The following is a 22,939-nucleotide window of genomic DNA, read 5'->3' on the forward strand; positions in this document are numbered from 1 at the left end:
GTTAATGTTTATTTGATTTTTCATTGAAAATATGGTTTTTTTAATGAAAACTAGGTTTTTTTAAATCAAATACCTAATTGTTTAAATTTGTTAACTAAATTTAATTGTTTACATTCAATTAGGTTAAAAATGGGGGATAACAATGAAAATAATGACCAACCACAACTACAACAACCAAACCCTCATTTGCCAAACCCCCCCTCAATTCAGGATTTGATTGCACAAAATTTGAATGAATTAAGGGGGATTGCAGAAGTATATCGTAGGATCCCTCGTTTAAACCCAATATTTGATCCTCTCACATTGATCATAAAAAGTATGGAAACCATGACTGGGGAGCACGATGCCGCCCTTTTGTGGCGAGATTCTATGAGGGAAAAATATGCAGATGGCTTGTCATATAAGGATATCAAGGATCTCGAGATATACAAAGCCGAAATCACCTCATTGTTTGTCAATCCCCATACTAGTCAGCCCGTAGATCCCAAAGAAACAAAACTTTCTATTAAATGGTGCACAAATGATGGGATTGTGAAAAATTTTTGGGAGCATTGGTGGATGGTTTTTGACAAACTACCCAACAACAATCTTGATATCCCCTTCTATTTCATAAAAAAACTGTATGCTGAGTTTGTTTTGCACAAACATGTGAACTACTTTGACATCCAACCTTTCCAGGGTGTAGGTTTAGGTATGCCCCAAAATAGACCTAGGGTAGTCAGAGTAGTCCAAGGCCCGTATGTCCCCCCTCCTCCTATTGATCCCCAACTTGCAATGTAGCATCTTGATATCATTTGTGAGGCGGCTTCACAGACCATATCAGCTATTCACTCTTTGAGTAGCCTTTTGGTTTCTTAGGCTGCGTCAGTAGCTCAGCCTACTCTTGATGGTAGCAGTGCATCTAGTGGCATTGACATGTCATCCTCAGCTCCACACATATGCATGCCCCATAGTTGTGTCATGTGTGGGCACGTATGCTTGGGTCCAGTTGGACAGCCCGTCGATCCTCCTGTGGATAGTGCAGATTATGAGGTGCATGAGATGCATGATGCACCAGATGTTATTACATAGACTGGAGGATACCCTAGGGAGTCCTCACATGCTAGAGGCGAGGAGGCACCGTCATCATACATTGATGATGTAGTGGTAAGATTTGTATTTTCACAGTTCATGTTATATTTTAATTAAATATTTATAAATTAGATAATATTAAGTACTAATTTTTATTTACATGGTCTATTTAATAGTTGATGACTGAGGATGAGTTGAGATAGATTCAGGAGGGCACCTTGTCAGCCATTTCATTTGGCCTTGATAGCTTGATGGTACATATATTATTGCACCTAGTCATTTGTATTTTATTGTACATACATGCTCATCATTTATATTGTTATTAATTAGATTATGTAGTAACTTGCATGTATATCTTATTTTACTTTTGTAGGGCACAAGCAACACGAGTACGAGGCAGTGTGATTTAGGATCTAGTAGTGCAGTTGGAGACAAGGGAAAGGTAATTGAATGCAAATATGATTGAATGAATAGTTTAAATAACTTATAGTGATTATACATGTCTAGACATAGATTGATAGTTTCATATACTTGTTGTGTATATATACAGAGAATTCTTGGCTTCACATCCTTGATGACTACACCCAGTATACCTGAAGAAGAAGAAGGGATGCCTCGAGTAGATGTGTGTCTATTTTATTTTTTGATTAGTAGATATAATTTGTTATTATCAGTGACAATTATATGCTAACTTGTATCAATGCCATGTTTTTGAACATATGTAGGTTGTGTATGAAAATATTCAAAACATACCTCCTCTATCGAAGACATACATTAAGAGTCCTACAAAGATGAAGTGAAAACGTGGAGATGAGGAAAACATGAGTAGTTCAATTATAGTTCATTTTTATGTTAACTTTTCAAATGTGAATTATATAATATAACTAATATTAATCGTGGTTTGTTTTTCTTGTGTAGCATCCTTCAGAGCTGAGCAGTGTAGTGAAGAGGATCGATTTTGATGATCCATCAGTAGCTTAGGATGTTATAGATAGTTTTGGGATGCTTACATGTCTAGTTGGCATGTATATTTTGTATATGGACATACATTCACATATTTAGACATACATTTTGTTTCACTTGGCGTTTATGCCATATTTGTGTATGGACATACATTTGTAATCATTTGACATTTTTATATATACAGAAGTTGATATTCTATCATATAAATTGTTGCTCATCTGTGAGTGGTGTTATCATGGAAATCTTTAATCTTCATTCCAATAATTAACAATGGTTAATAATGGCTATTTAATGAACAATACAATTCATTTCATTTCATCATAAGTGTTGTTTTTATAATGAACAATACAATACAAATCATTTAATGAACAATCCAATTCATGAACAATACAATTCATTTAATCAACAATACAATACAATACAATTAATTCAATGAGCAATACAATTCATGAACAATACAATACAATTCATTTAATGAAAAATACTTGATATAATTCATTATTACCCTATGCATGCTCCTATTTTGCTCCCCACTCGATCGAACACTCGGGGTCATACCCTACTGGCGTCGTCCCTTGAGTGCCCCAAGTGCTCAAAATTGTCAAACTTTGATGAGCCCTAAGTCAGAATCTGTGGCACCTGCAAATGATCCATCTAAACCTATGGAGCCACAAGAGGGGTCCCTAAAAAAGCCTATCTCAATTTTTCAAGTTTCCCTACGGTTTTATTAGGGCAGCAATTTTTCGGTTGGCGACAAAAACGTCAGTCTCACTCAATGGAATGTTGTTGCGTGGCCGATTTCTTGTTTTGCTCGTCGCGATGATGAACTGTCGGCTCTGACATGTCCAGTTAGGAATTATTACCCAATGCATGCTCCTATTTTTCCCCCCCACTTGATCGAACGCTCGGGGTCATACCCTACCAGCATTGTCCCTTGAGTGCCCTAAGTGCTCAAAATTATCAAACTTTGACGGGCCCTAAGTCGGAATCCATGGCACCTGTGAATGATCCATCTGAACCTACGGGGCCATGAGAGGGGTCCCTACAAAAGCTTATCTAGGTTTTTCAAGTTGCCCTACGGTTTTATTAGGGCAGCAATTTTTTGGTTGGTGAAAAAATCGTCAGTCTCAATGGAATGTTGTCATGTGGTTGATTTCTTGTTTTGCTCATCGCAATGATGAACCATCAGCTCTGACATGTCTAGTTAGGAATTATTACCCTACGCATGCTCCTATTTCCCCCTCCCACTTGATCAAACGCTCGGGGTCATACCCTATCGGCGTCGTCCCTTGAGCGCCCTAAGTGCTCAAAATTGTCAAAATTTGATGGGCCCTAAGTCAGAATCCGTTGCACTTGTGAATGATCCATCTAAACCTACAGGGCCATGAGAGGGGTCCCTACAAAAGCCTATCTTGATTTTTCAAGTTGCCCTACTATTTTATTAGGGCAGCAATTTTTTGGTTGCCAAAAAAATTGTCAGTCTCACTCAATGGAATGTTGTCGCGTGACCGATTTCTCATTCTGCTCATTGTGATGATGAACCATTGGCTCCAACATGTCCATTTAGGAATTATTACCCTATGCATACTCCTATTTTGCCCCCCCACTCGATCCAACGCTCAGGCCGACGTCATCCCTTGAGCGCCCCAAGTGCTCAAAATTGTCAAACTTTGATGGGCCCTAAGTCAGAATCCATGGCACCTACAAATGATCCACCTAAACTTACAAGGCCACAAGAGGGGTCTCTACAAAATCCTATCTCAGTTTTTCAAGTTGCCCTACAGTTTTATTAGGGCAACAATTTTTCGGTTGGTGAAAAAATCGTTAGTCTCACTCAATGGAATGTTGTCGTGTGGCCGATTTCTCATTCTGCTCATTGCGATGATGAACCATTAGCTCCAACATGTCCAGTTAGGCATTATTACCCTATGCATGCTCCTATTTTTCCCCCCCACTCAATCCAACGCTGGGGGTCATACCCTACCGACATCGTCCCTTGAGCGCCCTAAGTGCTCAAAATTGTCAAACTTTGACGGGCCCTAAGTCAGAATCTATGGCACCTACGAATGATTCATCAGAACCTATGGGGCCACAAGAGGGGTCCCTACAAAAGCCTATCTTGGTTTTTCAAGTTGCCCTACAGTTTTATTAGGGCAGCAATTTTTTGGTTGGCGAAAACATCGTCAGTCTCACTCAATGGAATGTTGTCGCGTGGCCAATTTCTCATTCTGCTCGTCATGATGACAAACTGTCAGCTCTAACATGTCTAGTTAGGCATTATTACCCTACGCATGCTCCTATTTTTCCCCCGCACTCGATCCAACGCTTGGGGTCATACCCTACTGGTGTCGTCCCTTGAGTGCCCTAAGTGCTCAAAATTGTCAAACTTTGATGGGCCCTAAGTCGGAATCTATGGCACTTGCAAACAATCTGTCTGAACCTACGAGGCCATAAGAGGGGTCCCTAAAAAATCCTATCTCAGTTTTTCAAGTTGCCCTATGGTTTTATTAGGGCAGCAGTTTTTTGGTTGGCGAAAAAATCATCAGTCTCACTCAATGGAATGTTGTCACGTGGCCAATTTCTCGTTCTGCTCATCACGATGATGAATCATCAGCTCCAACATGTCCAGTTAGGCATTATTACCCTATGCATGCTCTTATTTCCCCCCCCCTACTAGATCGAACGCTCGGGGTCATACCCTACCAACGTCGTCCCTTGAGTGCCCTAAGTGTTCAAAATTGTCAAACTTTGATGGGCCCTAAGTCAAAATCCGTGGCACCTACAAATGATCCATCTAAACCTACAGGGCCACAAGAGGGGTCTCTACAAAAGCCTATCTCAGTTTTTCAAGTTGCCCTATGGTTTTATTAGGGCAGCAATTTTTCAGTTGGCGAAAAAGTCGTAAGTCTCACTCAATGAAATGTTGTCATGTTGCCGATTTCTCATTCTGCTCGTTGCGATGATGAACCGTCGGCTCCGACATGTCCAGTTAGGCATTATTACCCTACGCATGCTCCTATTTTGCCCCCCCACTTGATCCAACGCTTGAGGTCATACCCTATGCATGTGACATCCATGAAGGGATATGAAGGGATATTTTGTAAACAATCAGAAACCTTTAATGATAATCAAGTTGAAGCTTTGAGATTTATGCAATATGGTTCAATTCCAAAACTATACCCTGAAGCCACACACTCTTCCATCTCCTAGCATACACTAATGAGTCACAAGTTAACATAGAATCTGGAAGGATTTGACGAGAGTGTTTTGATTTTACTTGTCTTGTGTATTATAATAAAGACCAATTTGCCAATGTGACATCTTCATATGAGAGAAAAACTTCATTTTATCTCAATACAGTTGTACCTATTTCATTATTAGAAAAAATAAATATACAAAGATCTGTTATTAGTATCCTCTATATTATGGATTTGAATTGATGTTCTCAATTAGTTATTATCTATTTAGCTTTTCTTCATAAGCCACAACCATCTGGTGGTTATCATATCAGGACAACCATCCATTACTTTCATAGTAATTGACATTTATTCCTACACCTCACACTCACAAGATTAATAATGAAATGACATTTATGATTCATCAAATGTTGGCAAAGTCTAATCAAAGTTCAACTTCAAGATGTATACAACATATCATATTCAACTTCAAGATGCATACAACTTACCATATTCAAGCTCATGCCAACCACCACTTGGATATTGTTATATGTCGATTAAAGTACAATATATGTAATAAAACCATATAGTCTTACAAAAAAGCCATCATAGACCATCTATGTTGATTAAAGTACAATTCATTTGTAACAAGGGCACACTCACAATCTGAAGTTGCAAAGCCCTATGGGAAGCATCAATTTAGAAATCTACTAATCTGACTCATACTACTATCAAAAGAATCAAAGATGCTACTGCTAGAGAACACCATGCTCCATTGTGGAGAGAATATTAGGTGCATCTGATGTCAGCGTCTGAAAATGAAACAATGTTATTCAATTGCCAAAATCTAACTGACTTTATTTTATAAACCATTAATGAATAGAAATAGACAAGGTTACCTGAATGAAAATTTGATGACCACTTTGACTAGTAGGTGTTGTTGTTGAAGGCCCAACATTAACCTATTTACCTGACTATCAATGTCAAATGTTTGATTCAATAGATCATCTATCATGACAATCTGATCCACTACAGATGTGTCTTGGCCACATGCATTTGAATCATCTTCATGACAATAAACACAACAAGACCCACAATTTAATCTCATTAATGCACAAAGGAATATGTACCATCACCAAGAGAGGGTCTTGTCAACGACGAACGATCTAGCATGAACCTGTATTTTTAAGAATTGTTAGTCTACACATAAAATGCATGGATGAACATAAAGGATTTATGATAATCACTTCAACTGAAATGCATGATAATAAATGAAAAGCTGGGATTATATACCATAAAAATGCGTCCCTTCGAATTATATCAACAAAACCCACTATGTTGATGCAAAAATCGTAATGTGATACTGTTGTATATCATCAAAAAAGACCTTCATGAGCATAAAGGTTATGCGATAATTATATCATAAAAAATTGCAAATAGTGTTGTCTAATAACAAAAATTGTAAAGCTCATCAAATGCATGATAATAAGTCGTGTTGCAAAAATACGTCCCTTCCAATTATATCAAGTCTACTCGCTATGTGCATGGAAAAATTGTGTTGCCAAAAAAAAAAATTCATCAATAGACCTGCATTTTGAACACATCCTTAATATACACGTAACAAACTTGAACATTAAGGTTTAATGATCATTGTTTGAAATAAAATGCATGATAAAAAAATAAGGCACCATTAAAGACCTACTACTGAAGTGTGCCTGAAGGGTCATCTCTTTGTTTAAGAGTATCTAGTATTGCTTCATGATCAATAGTAGTCACTGTCCATAGCTCTTTGGTCTTCGGTTTTGCTTGATGTTTCAACAACTTGACATTTGTAGCTACAAATAAGGTGTGAATACATTATAATGGTTTTGTGTCTCTCATAGTCTTCAAATGTAGGTATGCCATTCTTTCTAATCATGTATGTTCGCAACCAAGTTCCCACAACAACAACTAAACCTGTAGGATATGTGAACCCATCATCATCTGTCACTGGTTGTGTTAGCTTTTGTTTTCCCTGTGCACACCGTGCCAACCAATATTCTGATCTCTCTTCGTTCCCTTGCAGTGCAACAACTGCAAAAACATGTCTTGGCTATACAAGATCTGATAGATGATTATACTCAAGTGAACTTTCCATGTCATTGATTGACAAGGATATTGTTTGAGATAACGGAGTTAGATAGTGGGGAACCCACGTATCAACCCACTCACTTGACTCGCATTGATCCCAATCACACCAAAGACAACTCTGACAAAAATAGGCCAATGCTCATGTCCAAATGGTCCATGTACTTGCATCTGAGCTAAGAAATGAATACATTTTTGAAGAATCTTTAATTGTTTGACAATCCAATCTATCTCCCACTGTTCCCTCCTCAACCAACCAAAAGAATTTGCTCACTGCTGAATCAAGAGTACCTCCATGTGACATTTTCAAATTCAATTTCCTCTTCAGTTGAAGTAACATTAGCAATATTTAACATACCTTGTCTTCTCCTCCTATGACATTCTCTATCTCTTTCTTTATACACTTCAATTTGGTCATTTGAAAGTTTTCTTTTGTGTTTAGACTTTCGACGACTACTACTCCCCATTTCCCTCCACACATATGCTCCTTCGTGATTAACAATGTAAGTTTTCCTTTTAAGAATCTCCCAAAAGCACAAATTTGTCTCTAGCTATCTAAAACCCTGTGATCCTCGATAGAAAATAGAATATGCAAACTGTGGGCCATTGGAATCTACAGAATGGCCCACAAACCCTTTTTTTCTTGGTTTTTTGTACTGAAATCGGATATCCGATTTTATTACAAAAATTTTTTGGTCCCCAAAAAATTTCCCGTTGCCACCATTTATTAAGTAAACTGCCACATGGCAGAAATCCGATATCTGATTAAATCGGATATCGGATTTTATTAGTCATATTTTAGAGAGAGAGAGATAGAGAGAGAGGAGGAGAGGGAGAGAGAGAGAGAGAGAGAGAGGAGGAGAGAGAGAGAGAGTGAGAGACAAAGAGAGAGACAGAGAGACACAATATGACCCAAAGCGACCCAATATGGTGTCATTAGGGGTCATATGGTGTCCTAGGAGGTCATAAGAGTTCATGGGACACCATATGACCCCTATGGACACCATATGACCCATAATGACACCATAAGACACCAAATCATGTTGTTAGGGGTCATATTGTGTCCTACAATCCCGTAAGACACAATATGACCCCTAACGACATTATTCGGTGTCTTAAGGGGTCCTATGGTGTTGTTAGGGGTCATATGGTGTCCATAGGGGTCATATGATGTCCCATGAACCCTTATGACCTCTTAGGACACCATATGACCTCTAATGACACCATATTGGGTCGCTTTGGGTCATATTGTGTCCTAAGGGGTCATATTGTGTCTTAAGGGGTCCTATGGTGTCCCAAGACACCATATGACCCCTACAAACACCATATGACCCCTAACGACACCATATGACCCCTTAAGACACCAAATCATGTCGTTAGGGGTCATATTGTGTCTTACAGGGTCATAGGACATAATATGACCCCTAACAACATGATTTGGTGTCTTAAGGGGTCCTATGGTGTCGTTAGGGGTCATATGGTATCTGTAGGGGTCATATGGTGTCTTGGGACACCATATGACCCCTTAAGACATGAAATCATGTCGTTAGCGGTCATATTATGTCCTACAACCCCGTAAGACACAATATGACCCCTAACGACATGACTTGGTGTCTTAAGGGGTCCTATGGTGTCGTTAGGGGTCATATGGTGTCCCATGAACCCTTATGACCTCTTAGGACACCATATGACCCTTAATGACACCATATTGGGTCGCTTTGGGTCATATTGTGTCCTAAGCAGTCATATTGTGTCCTAAGGGGTCCTATGGTGTCCCAAGACACCATACGACCCCTACGGACATCATATGACCCCTAACGACACCATAGGACCCCTTAAGACACCAAATCATGTCGTTAGGGGTCATATTGTGGTGTACGGGGTCATAGGACACAATATGACCCCTAACGACATGATTTGGTGTCTCAAGGGGTCCTATGGTGTCCCGAGACACCATATGACCCCTACGGACACCATATGACCCCTAACGACACCATAGGACCCTTAAGACACCTAATCATGTCGTTAGGGGTCATATTGTGTCTTATGGGGTCGTAGGACACAATATGACCCCTAATGACATGATTTGGTGTCTTAAGGGGTCCTATGGTGTCGTTAGGGGTCATATGGTGTCCGTAGGGGTCATATGGTGTCTTGGGACACCATAGGACCCCTTAAGACACCAAATCATGTCATTAGGGGTCATATTGTGTCCTACGACTGCGTAAAACATAATATGACCCCTAACGACATGATTTGGTGTATTAAGGGGTCCTATGGTGTCGTTAGGGGTTATATGGTGTCCATAGGGGTCATATGGTGTCTCATGAACCCTTATGACCTCTTAGGACACCATATGACCCCTAATGACACCATATAAGGTTTCTTTGGATCATATTGTGTCCTAAGGGGTCATATGGTGTCCCAAGACACCATATCACCCATACGGACACCATATGACCCCTAATGACACCATAGGACCCCTTAAGACACCAAATCATGTCGTTAGGGGTCATATGGTGTCCTAAGGGCACAATATGACCCCTTAGGACATATTATGAGCCAAAGAAACCCAATATGGTGTCATTAGGGGTCATATGGTGTCATAAGAGGTCATAAGGGTTCATGGGACACCATATGACCCCTAACAACATGATTTGGTGTCTTAAGGGGTCCTATGGTGTCCCAAGACACCATATGACCCCTAGCAACACCATAGGACCCCTTAAGACACCAAATTGTGTCATTAGGGGTCATATGGTCTCTCTCTCTCTCTCTCTATCTCTCTCTCTCTCCCTCCCTCTCCTCTCTCTCTCTCTCTCCCTCTCCTCTCTCTCTCTCTCCCTCTCCTCCTCTCTCTCTCCTCCTCTCTCTCCACCTCCCCCCTCTCTCTCTCTCCCTCTCCTCTCTCTCCCTCTCTCTCTCTCCCTCTCCTCCTCTCTCTCTCTCCTCCTCTCTCTCCACCTCCCCCCCTCTCTCTCTCTCTCCCTCTCCTCTCTCTCTCTCTCTCTCTCCCTCTCCTCTCTCTCTCTCTCTCTCTCTCTCTCTCTCTCTCTCTCTCTCTCTCTCTCTCTCTCTCTCTCTCTCTCTCTCTCTCTCTCTCTCTTTCTCCCTGTCTCCCTCTCATTCTCTCTCCCTCTCTCTAAAATATAACTAATAAAATCCGATATCCGATTTAATCGGATATCGGATTTCTTCCATGTGGCAGTTTACTAGATAAATGGTGGCAATGGGAAATTTTTTGGGGACCACAAAATTTTGTAATAAAATCGAATATCAGATTTTATCGGATATCCAATTTTTGCAGTCAAATTTTCAAATTTCAAATTTTGGCTCAGGAATGCTTTTGTATTTGGCTTGGAAGTGACAAGCCTGGAAAGTCAACTAAAAAAATGTGTTTTTTTAGTATTCCTTGATTTTCCAGACTTTACACTGGTGGCTGACGACTTTTTGGTAGCCAAAATTGATAAAGCGAAAAGGGTTTTTTAAGGATGTTCCCAGCTTTCCAACAATATAAGGATTGTCTTATTTTGACTTTAATAAATAATTATTATTTATTTTCTAATTGAATTCTAACAATAGTCCTGATTGATATACTAATTAAAAAACACTCATAACTTTCAAACGGTATAACATTTTTTGAAACCGAAACATGCATCACATCCTATGCTTTGTCTACGATAGGGAAAAATTAAAAAAAAATAAATTTCATAAGGTTTTGACCAAGTTAAGGTGGTCAGACGTAGGAGTTTCTGAATTTCTGAAAAGCTGTAGTAAAAAAATCATAAATAATTATTTAATTTATAAAAAAAAAAAAAAAATATGTGTCACATCCGGACATGAGTCTAATACTTATATTATAAATATTATAAAAAAATATTAAGATTTGATTGTGATTAGGGTGGTTAGACATACGTCTACTTCTTATTTTTTTCCTAAAATTTTAGTACCACTGCATTGAAATTTGAAATTTTCATCAAATAGGATTTTTTTTTTCCAGAAAACAACTAGTAGCTTAGAAACTACATTCACTTTTCTATATATTCTCTTCTTACATATTTTAAAAATAATGTTCATAACTTATTCAAATTTTCATGTCAAGTTGCATAACTCTGATTTTCTGAAATTTCATTACCACTTAAGGGCATGTTTTGGCACACCATGATCCTGCACATACCCTCAATCTGAAGCACTTTGTTAAAATCAGGTAAAGCAAGTATCAGTTATTGAGCTATCTTTTTGTTGAGAGTATCAAATGCATCATCCACCTCCTCTATCCAAGAAAACCTACACTTTTGACCACCTTTTATGCTTTCCAACATTGGAGCACATATCTGACTAAAACCTCTTATGAACTTTCTATAAAATGTAGCTAATCCATGGAAACTTCTAACTTCACCAATAGTCTTAGGAGTAGGACAAGAAAGAATTGCATTTACCTTATCCTGATCCATCTTCAAGTGACCTTTGGAGATCACAAATCCTAGGTAGATGAGGTCTTCGTGCATGAACAAACACTTCTCCATATTGATCATCAATTCCTCTTCACTCAACCTTTTCAAAACCATGTCTAGATGCCACAAGTGTTCTTCCTTTGTCTTGCTAAATACTAGGATGTCATCCAAATACACTATTACAAACTTCCCTGTGAATTATTTCAAAACTTCATTCATGAGTCTCATGAATGTACTTGGGGAGCTAGACAAACCAAATGGCATAACCTTCCACTCATACAACCCTTCATTTGTTTTGAAGGCTATTTTCCACTCATCACCAGGCCTAATTCTAATTTGGTGGTATCCACTCTTTAAATAAATTTTAGAAAAATATTTTGCAGCCCCCAAATAATCAAGCAAATCCTCTATCCTAGGCATTGGAAATCTATACCTTATGGTGATCTTGTTGAGAGCTCTTAAGTCAGTACAAAGCCTCCACGTTCCATCCTTTTTGGGTGCCAAAACTGTCGGTATTGCACATGGGCTAAGACTCTTTCCAATCAGATCAGAGTCTAGCAACTCTTGAATCTACCTTGCCATCTCCTTATTTTGTTGTGGTGTGAGTTTGTATGCAGTCTTGTTAGGTGATGTAGCCCCTGGGATCAAGTCAATACAGTGACTGATCTCTCTCATTGGTGGAAAACTCCTTGGCACTCCATCTGCAACTATACCTTGGTATTTAGCAATGATCTCCTTCACTTCTGGACTGAGATCCTTATCCTTTCCTTCTATCCTATCATCTGTAGCAGGCTTCCCCTTTGAGGTTGGTACTGGAAGCAATGCAAAGAATATTCCTTCTTCCATGTTTATCTCCTTGAGGAATGGTTTTCCCTCCATCATCATCACTTTGGACTTAGTTTCTTTCTGCTTGCATTGTTTTCAGTTAGGGGCAGTAGCTCTATGACCTTGCCATTATTTGTGATGGAATAGGTATTCCTAAAGCCATCATGGTGTGCTTTGAGGTCATACTGCCATGGTCTTCCAAACAAGAGGTGACAAGTATCCATGCTAACAACATCAAACAAAATCTTATCTTTATATGCTCCTATCTGGAATTCTACCCATGACTACTCTTCTATAAGAGTTTGTTGCCCTTTTGTGATCCAAGCCCCCTTTAGAGGTATGGATGAGGTATCCTCCTCAATTTCAACTTCTCTACCATTTCTATTGACACAAAATTCTTAGTAGACCCTAAGTCAACCAAGACTTTACATACCTTTCCTCCTGATTGGCAAGTGGTGCGGAAGATTGTTGGCAAATGCACACTCCATTGAGAAATTGTAGGTGATTGAAGGTATTGTCATTGATGGAAACCTTACAATCATGTGATACTGGTAGGAAGACATATGCACTGGTGCCAACATACTCTACACTGGCATACAGATCACTGACACCGAAAAGGAAGATTACCAACACCATGGCCGACAGGAATTTTGTGTATTTATATTTTGTAATTAATTGTAATATCTTTTGTAAGCCAACTTGGCGGATTGTAATATGACTCATATATGTATGAGATCATTGTAGATCATTTAGAATGTGAAGTATGGAAAGATGATAGCAGACCTAATGTGTGAATTATTGGGATAAAGGTTTATGTATATTGCAGAGCTTAAACCAGTATTGAATCTGGCATAGTAGATGCTAATCTGAAGCAGTACAAGACATTGGATTTGTATAATCCATTTTTGTAAGTCAGTGTGACTTCTTTTGTAACTAAGCAGTGAGCTCTAGGCACTTGGCCTTCCTGCATGTGCAAGCCCCTATTGTAAACAATAATATTCTCTTATTAGCCAGTAAGCAAATATTGTGGGTCACAAATCCCACCGAGGTTTTTCCCACACCGGGTTTCCTCATTAAAAATACTGTGTTATGGTGTGTCTCTTATGTTGTGGTTATTATTCTTATTTGCTGCATTACTTTTGGTTTATCGGTACACAATTTTGATATTCTTTTCATGTTATAATTTCAGTTAAATTATATTACCGGTCAGATACTGATTCACCTCCCCCTCTCAGTATCTTTGGGAATCCTAACAAAATAATCTTCCTCTAAGGTGGGTCCATAGGTGTTGGTACCTTCAAGAGGGTTCTTCTCAACATTAGTGCCTCTTCGGTCTCTGGATAACCATATGAATCAGGTTCACTACTGCCTTGGTAATTTGATTCTTGGGTTAGATTGGATCTCTTTTCTCCTTGGGAACTAGACCCCATCTTCTCCAGGCATCTACTGGCAATGTGTCCCTCTTGGTTGCAGTTAAAATATTTTATTGGTCCTACTCCTCTTCCTGATGATCTTCCTCTAAAATTTGGCCTTCTACCTCTAAAGTTTCCTTTGTTGTTGTTGTCATTTCTTAAAGAGTCTTGACTGCTCTCTCCTTGAAATTCAAAATTTGATCCTCTTCCTCTAAAGTTTGTCCTTCCTCTTGGTTGCTTACCCCTTCCTCTACTGCTCTTCTCTTGTCTTCTTTTGAGCTTATCCTCTACCTTTAATGCTAATTAATAGAATCTATGAACAGTGTCAGGGCACAAGAGGTTCAACACTTCTTGTATGTTCCACCTTAGGCCGTTTAGATACCTTGCCACTCTTTCACTTTCATCTTCAACCTTCTTAGGCTTTATACTCAATTTCTGAAATTCTTCAGTATAGGCACACAGGTCCATCTCTTTCTATCTGATATTCTACCTTATCTTGTGTAATTGGACTTCATAGTCCTCAGGTACATATACTCCCTTGATCTTTGTAATCATCTTCTTCCAAGAGGTGATCATTCCTCTTCCCTCTTTCACTCTTTCTCCTTGCACAAAATTCCACCATGTCAGGGCTACTCCTTGCATTTTTGACTTGCCAATCTTCATCTTTTGGTTGTCAGCAATGTCTTCACATTCAAAGAAGTTGTTTAAGGACTCTATCCAGTCCATCACTCCATCGACATCCATCTTCCCACTGAAAATAGCAAGATTTGATTTCTGGTCCATGGTTCTCCTCTTCACAGATATCAAGGCATTGACCAGGTACCTATGCTCTGTAGGAAATTCCTCTTCTTCCTTCCCTTGTGGGTTCTCCCCTTCTTCTCCCACTTCCTCCAAGCCATTAGGTCCTCTCTCTAGCCTACCTTCCAAGTTCTCAATCAACCTTCTAAGCCAATCATTTTCTTCTTTGTTCTCTTGCACCATCCTGGAAAGTTCCACATTTGTCACCTTTGGAGGAATTCTTCTAGCCTCACCCTATGATTATTTTGCTGACATGCACTATCCTCTTTCCCAAAAGGATTCCTCCTTCCCTCTGATACCAATCTGATGCAGAGTCCCGATACTAGTATAGGATTGGTTCCCCTAATCCAAGAACACACCAAGGACCCTACCAATCACACAATGCTCTCAGGGGTTAAGGAATATCAGTTTGATAAGTCCCACATCCCTTTCTTCCAAACAAAAGGCTACCAGTACAAGGTCTCTTTCATTGACCGGTACAAGGACCCGATGGTCAACAATGGTTTGGTCCCTTCTCCAATGCAAAAATGGTTGTTTAAGGTTTTATTTGAAGTCCCCTAGGTCAGGGAGACCTCCTTCAATCATTAAATTCAGGTTCCCTCTACCAATTTGGGTAACTACTGCAACAAGGCCTACAAAACCTAGCAGCCCTGTAAGACCAATTTTCCACACTTAACTCTTTATTTCTCCAAAAGACCAGACAAAAAATCCCAGATTTGGATACCGTTTTAGGAGTTACAAAACATATCCTAAGATTTCTTACCGATAGGGAACACAAGAATCCAAGCCCTACTTTGGTTAGGAGACCAGTATAGCCCAATTAGGCCTATTTTACAAAGGAGTGTGTAGACATAGACCTTAACTCACTTAAAAAACTCAAGGAACACTCTTAAGCCATTGAAAATACACCAATTCCTATGTCTTAGGCCATGATCAGACCTTTAACCCCTGGTGTGAGACCTGTTTGCTTATGCTTGTCGGTGGCCACATGGAGTTGCCCACCTTAATGCACCAAACCCTCACCTCCAACTGGTCCTAACCTACAAAAGGCCTTTAAAATCCTAAAATACATTGGCCATACTTGCATCCCCTCCAAATCCATGAACCACCAATGAAGGATCAGCAAGGTAAGGCCATTTCTTTGCAAAACCCTAGATAAAACTGTCAAATCTAGAACACTTCCAGAAATTTGCCGATTTCTTCCTTGTCTTGGCGAATTAGGACCTCAGACTTGGTGCATCTGAAAGGTTATTTTCCACTCTTACACATCCCTCTAGTTTCATAATTCCAAAATGATCATATAGTATGATACACCGCGTAGAATAATGGTATTGCAGGAAATTCTTAGAAATATATTGCTTCAATGATGCCAAAAGTTTACAAAGTCATTATCTCCCATTATCTCCTCCCAATGATGATTGGGGATGAAATTTTATACCTTACTCAACGGTTATGAACCACCTTTTGAACCAAGGTGACCGTTGGAAGGAAGTTGCTATTTGCAACGAAAAGTTGTGATTAAAAGTTGTCAACAAAGTTGTGAAGTTTGAGCAACTTTTGACATATGTTAAATCATCCTACCTAGAGGTGCTTCAACGTGTACTAAACCTTCCTAAGACATCTCCAACACATAAACACCTAGAAAAATACTCAACCAAATACCTCTAGGCCCATATGCCCATGGTGGCTTATCACTTTGCCAAACCCATGTCATTGGGTAACAAGGTGGGGTTTATTACAAACAAATCAAACATCAAACAAACAAGACTACCCTATTACATAGATTGAAAGGTCAAATTCTCATGTGTGTCCTTTAGCCTTTATTTCTCTTATTATCTTAGTCATGAGGTGCTCCTACACCACTTACTTTCTTGCCAAGTTGGGGTCAAATTAGGGTGAGTTGAGGCGAGACTACTCCTTAGTGGCCACGTTATGATGCATAAGGGACCCACCCTAGGTGTGGCAGAATAAACTAGGTTGGGTATCGGATGAGGCTTGAACCTACGTTGATCATCCGTGTCTTCCAACGACTTGACCAACCGGTCTACACCTCGGGGAAATGATGCTAAATCAATCTTATTAAGTACTAGATTCCTTCAAGTTTTGATTAATTATTTTTAAATTAAACAAAATGAGTTGTAATTTGGAGATGTTTTTTTCTTTTATTGAGGAAACTACTTTTTTTTGGTTAAGGAGTAGTAACACATTTCAATATGGAAAGGATTAAAATGATATTATCATTAAAAAAGTGTAAATGTCCAAATAAATTGCATTCCATAGGCCAAAGATCTCATTGATGGAAATTTGGGGAAAAATAAAGCTCTCACTATGACCAAAGGTGAAATAAAATATTATGGTTGTGTAGTGCATAATGAATAATCACCTAACCATGATAGTAAGGTGGAATATGTTCTTTATAAATTAAAGTAGATATCTAGCATGCAAATTACTTCTTTACATCTAACATGAGAAGTACTACTTTACATTTGTGTCCCTTCAACAAGCAAGTGGGTTGGATTTTATTGGAGTTTATTATTGATGCATTTCATGTACTCATGACTGGTTGAGATTATTTTGTATATAGTATATGAGGGATTTTTTATACAACACTAGAGGAGGAATATTGGTGTACATGGAGGTGATGTGGACTCTTGAAGGAGATGTGTACTTTGAGAGGATTTTTTTTATCTCATTGTGTAAGGAGTATATATACACTTTATGTTCTCTCATGTTGTGCGTAGTTTTGCAGCTTCTATATTCAACAGATCTATTGATGGAGTCATTCTAGTGTTTCTTGGGTGGGTGATGAGGTTAGGAGAAGGTGCTTTATCAAAATCTTTAGGGGGGTTATATTCAAATATTATAATTTTCTACCTTTAATAAGATTAATATAATAAGGGGGAATGTTAGTGCATCTTTTTTGTTTATATTACATTAATAAACTATTGATTTGTGATTATGGTGTTAGTTGCTTTAATTGTTTAGTTTTACCAGCTATATCACCTACTTAAAGGTTGTTTCTTTGAATTGATAACATCAAATGATTTTCATTCTTCAATGATCACATATATTATATAGTCGCAGGTAAGAGAAAGGCTATAAAGGGATAACAATAAAAAAATTTAAAGGCTAAATCTATGTTTAACTCACACAAAAAAGGTTGATTTGTGTCCTTAAAACTAAAAATTTTAATACTAAAACTAAATATTTAGAATAATATCAAATTAGAGTTTAAAGCTATTCACTTTTATTTTTTTTAAATATAGTTAAATATTTAAAAGATAATATAGAAAATAAACTTTTAATCCATTGTAATAGATGGTATAACCCTATTAAAATAGATTAAAATAGATATTACAATAATAATTGATATACACCTATAATGGTGAAATTTGCATTTCTATGTCAATTTCCATTATGTTGTGTGCCACTTTGATAAAATTACTTCAAAAGAAGTGACACAATCTTGTACTATGTGTGATACTTTCCTAAAGCACAATCCATTCCCATTTATTCTTAATACACACACTCATATATATTTGGTCTTATCGACATATTTGTCCCATTATTAGCTCAAATTTCCATTCACCTATTCTTAATCTTGAGATTTTCATTTCTCTATGCTAGGTCAACAATATATGATGTTTAGGCTCGATACTAAGGGCTTAGGATTGACTCCAAATTTAAATCTTCAAACTCATGCTTCCAAACTCTTCTCATTTTTTGTTAATCATTAGGAAGTGACTTTGTTTATGCACAAACTTTGTTTATGCTAGTGCAATATGCCATTATGTATTGGTGGTTAAATATAATTAATCATTCAATTATTACAAAGCAATTATTCTAACAACATTTAGATTAAGAACTTAAAAAGAATCCATGATTATGTATGTTATATTCAACTATTCACCCAAAGTTATAAAAGAAATTTATTTTAAATTTGATCTTGGAGAAATCAAATTTAATAATATGACCACTTAAATGTATTTTTAAATATCAGTGTTTACTCCTCAACAATATTAAAGGTTGGAGCAAATGAAGCTACAGTTTTATTATTTGCTACATCAAATTTATATGTAAAAAACATATTTACATTGGTGAAAATTAATCCATAATTTACTGACACACTCAAACATTTAGATTAAGAACTTAAAAAGAATCCATGCTTATGTGCATCATATTCAACTATTCACTCAAACTTATAAAAGAAATCTATTTAAAAATTGATTTTAGAGAACTCAAATCTAGTAATATGACCAGTTAAATGTATTTTTAAATATCAGCCTTTACTCCTCAACAATATTAAATTTTACAACAAATGAAACTACAGTTTTAGTATTTGCCACATAAAATCTAGATAAAAAATATATTTACATTGATAAAAATTATTCCACAATTTTTAAAAGTTAATTCTAATTTGGTCACTCACTCAAAAGTGTATCGCATCAAGCCGGCTGCTTGTACGATTTTGCACCAATATTCAATCTTTCACACTCAAAACGTAATGAGACAAAGAAGAGTGGAAGCCTAGAATTTTATTTGTACAAAGGCTCTCGATGCTTTTGTCGTCTTACGTTATCTGGGTGAAAAAAAAAAATCTGGGTGAAAATAAAAACCCTAAAACTCTCGAAGACTTTTTTGTTGGTGCTTTGAAAAAAAATAAAAATAAAGTGTAATATCTTTTTAGACGTCTATATGATCCACTAATAGTTTTCAAATAGTGGTGGAAAATAGTACAACAACCCAATAGGCATTTGAATCCAAACCATTCTACTGCACTTATCTTCCTCGATCAATCGAGTTGAATAACGTGCCAATGGACAAAAAACGCTTTATTGAAAAGACAATTATTTAAAAAATGAAATCTAGTTTGCGGTCAAAATGGATCGAAATTTCAAGCAATACTTTATAGAAAATGACAGGCACAAACAAGCAATGAGTGCATTTGCCCAGGCTTCTTATGAATGTCAAAGGAAGGGAGATTTTGGAGATTGGTGTGAACAGGATTAGAGCAGTAGCGTCAACTTTCAATTAAGTCGGCAATAGAATATCGTCCAAGCATCCTTGGGTTCAGTCGTAGGACTATAAATAGAAGTGCTTGATAGGCTGGAGATATTGAAAGAGAAAATCATATAAAAATCTGAAGTTAAAAGGTGGAGATGGGTGTACAAGCAGTAGCAGAAAAAGGAAATGAAAAGAAAGTGCCAAGTTTGGTAGAAAACTTTGCGGGGCTCCTTGAACTGTTCGAAGATGGATCCATACTTCGCACAGACCACCATCTGGCGATGAATGTTCCTCCTTGTGAAAAGCCCGGCCCAGAAGATGGTGGTGTTGCGAGCAGAGATGTTGTAATAAAGGAGGAACTTGGCATCTGGGTCAGAATCTACCTTCCAATTGCCACCCTCTCCAAATTACCCCTTTTGCTCTATTTCCATGGCGGGGGATTTTGTTTCCTTTCTCCTGCTTTTATTTTTCCCCATCGTTTTTGCCTGAAGTTGGCTGCCACCATTGGAGCCATAGTCGTTTCTGTGAATTACAGGTTGGCTCCAGAACATCGCCTTCCTGCTGCCTACGATGACGCCATGGAAGTACTTCACTGGCTTCGATCCTCGCACTCTCACTCTGACCCCTGGTTAAACGCCTATGCCGATTTTAGCAGCGTGTTTCTCGTTGGAGAGAGTTCTGGAGGCAATATTGTGCACCATCTTCTATTGCGAACTGCTTCTGTCATTCATGGTAAGGGAAGCTCAGAAGACTCGGACTCGTGGGATGACGAAGATGAATTGGACATCAGGGGAGCAATATTACTTCAGCCATTCTTTGGAGCACAAGAACGCACACAATCGGAAATTCTTTGTCCAGTGGACTCGCAGTTAGACGTACAAGTTTGTGATACGTTGTGGAGGTTGGCATTACCGATGGGAAGCAGCAGAGATCATCCATTTAGCAACCCCATTAAGTACCTGCAATTAGAGCTGCCTCTGCCTCCCATGTTGGTTGTTTTGGGAGGTAAGGATTGCTTGTGCGACAGAGGTGTGGAGTACTATGAAGCCATCCGAAACTCTGGTAAGTGCAAGCGTATTGATTTGATGTTATTTGAAGGAGAAGAGCATGGATTCCATCATGCACAAGGAAATGAAGAAGCTCATGATAACCTCAACTACACCAGGCTGATGCGCCAGGCAGCTCTCTTTGTTTCTTCCAACCGCGATAATGGCCCTCTTTAAATGTCTTTATTTCTGGTTCTTCTATTTCATACTAGCTTTCCATTCTGCCGTAGGTTTAGTAAGTTTCCTTCTATGTCTTCATATTCCACAACATCGTCAATCCATTTATTTTATTTCTTTTCTTCTCCTTTGCCAGGAAATTCTCATGTTGAATTCTAATGTTGAATATTGTTTGTTATTTCCTTGTTTTAATGATTTTGATGTTCACTCAACCCTTCATAACGAAAGTGGGTGGTTTGTATATGGGTCTAAAGAAAGGGAAAAGGAAATCTTACAAAATCTTACAAGATAAAAAGAGTGTTTCTTTATATATGTATTAATTTATTTTAAACATATAATATTTTAAAGTTAAGATATATTTAAATAAAAGGTATAAATTATTAAAGAAGAAAAATGTATTATATATTTAATTTGTTATAATAAATAATGTAATGAGTGAATAAAAATTGATTATAAATCAAATTTGATTTTAAGAATATTTTAGATGATCATTTCAAATTTATCTAATTGTTGAGATCTTCTTGGATGATTGTTATCATGGTGACCCATTTTCAATAACCTTGTTTTGTTTAGTAATTTTGTTATACATGTTTAAAGATATGAAAAATTTATAAGCTTCCATTTGCAAGATGATTAGAATATTGTCCATTATTAATTACAAAAATTAGGAGCTTTTTGAGATATGATTAAAGTACCTCACTTTCACACCTTACCCTAACCTATTATATTTCTCTTCATGATGATCAAATAACTGAGATGTGTAATATCAATTCTTTGAAATGCTCTAATTAAAGTAAGTGGGAAAGGACCCCAACTTGTTGTACAAAATTCAGACAAAATACAAATTGAACCAAAAGAAGACAAGGAGGTAACCCTTACAACATAACAATGTTGCATACAAACATTAGAGACCTAAAAATTTGACCTAGGGCTAAGAAGTGGGCCCAGAGGAACATATTAAAACTTTAACAAAAAATGACCTTTTTCCTTTTTGTGAACCACAAATCAAGAGGAATCCTTGATAGGAGATAAAAAAAAGGCCAAGATTCATCTAAACCAAACAAGGCAACCATAGAGTTAGAGAGGGGTTGTAGAGCCTAGGAATGGAACCTAATAGTTAGGGAAGAGAGTCTAGCACTAGAGAGGGGATGCATCTTTTGTTCAAGAGATCCACTAAACACAATCGCAAGGCCAATACAACACACACTCTAGACGAGTCATGAGATCATGGGGAGGAAGTGACAACAACATAGGGCAAGAAGGTAGGAGGGTACGAACCATGAAAACATGGGTAGTTATTGAAGATGGTTTGTACCAGAAGAATCTAAGTCTATAAGTACTAGACAAGTAGTGAGGTGGTTCCTATCTGATGAGAGAAAATTATGTCCCATTTTATACCATATTTTCACCTTCATATATGCCTTCTATTCATTTCCATATTCTACTTCTATGCCACTTTCCCATTTTATGTTGCATATGATTTAATATACATAATTAATATTTAATTTAGTTATTAGATAAAATATGTGACTAAATAAATATGATTATATTTATACAACATGCTAATTGTGAGATGTAAAACCTTCCTGTGACTTTCTAGCTAGGAACTTTTGTATTTTACCTTTTGACCAATAGCTTAATCTTTCCAAAATATGATGTCAGCTTCCAAGGTGGAATTGGTGTTGAGCGTGTACAAGATTCTAAATAGCACAAGAGCTCATGATGTAAATATATTTGCTAGTTGTTTAGACAAAACCACAGTCTATTACAACAAAGTGGGTTTTAATCTATTGCCAGCTATGTAGTAGACTTGAACAAGTATTTTGCCACATCAACATTGCCAGTAGATCTTTTGGGAGAATAAAATGTCATTTCTGCTAATCAAA

The 22,939-nt window shown here is 37.6% G+C and overlaps 1 protein-coding gene across 1 annotated transcript; it reads left to right on the forward strand.

Moving 5' to 3' along the window:
- Positions 1 to 19,965: 19,965 nt before the first annotated feature.
- LOC131064812 (probable carboxylesterase 15) lies at positions 19,966 to 21,145 on the forward strand. The gene has a single exon (XM_057999081.2). It carries the CDS (start codon positions 19,986 to 19,988, stop codon positions 21,051 to 21,053), a length of 1,068 nt encoding a protein of 355 aa, XP_057855064.2. The 5' UTR covers positions 19,966 to 19,985; the 3' UTR covers positions 21,054 to 21,145.
- Positions 21,146 to 22,939: the final 1,794 nt, after the last annotated feature.

The sequence above is a fragment of the Cryptomeria japonica genome, chromosome 10 (genome assembly GCF_030272615.1).
Source record: "Cryptomeria japonica chromosome 10, Sugi_1.0, whole genome shotgun sequence".
Classification (NCBI taxonomy): Eukaryota; Viridiplantae; Streptophyta; class Pinopsida; order Cupressales; family Cupressaceae; genus Cryptomeria; species Cryptomeria japonica.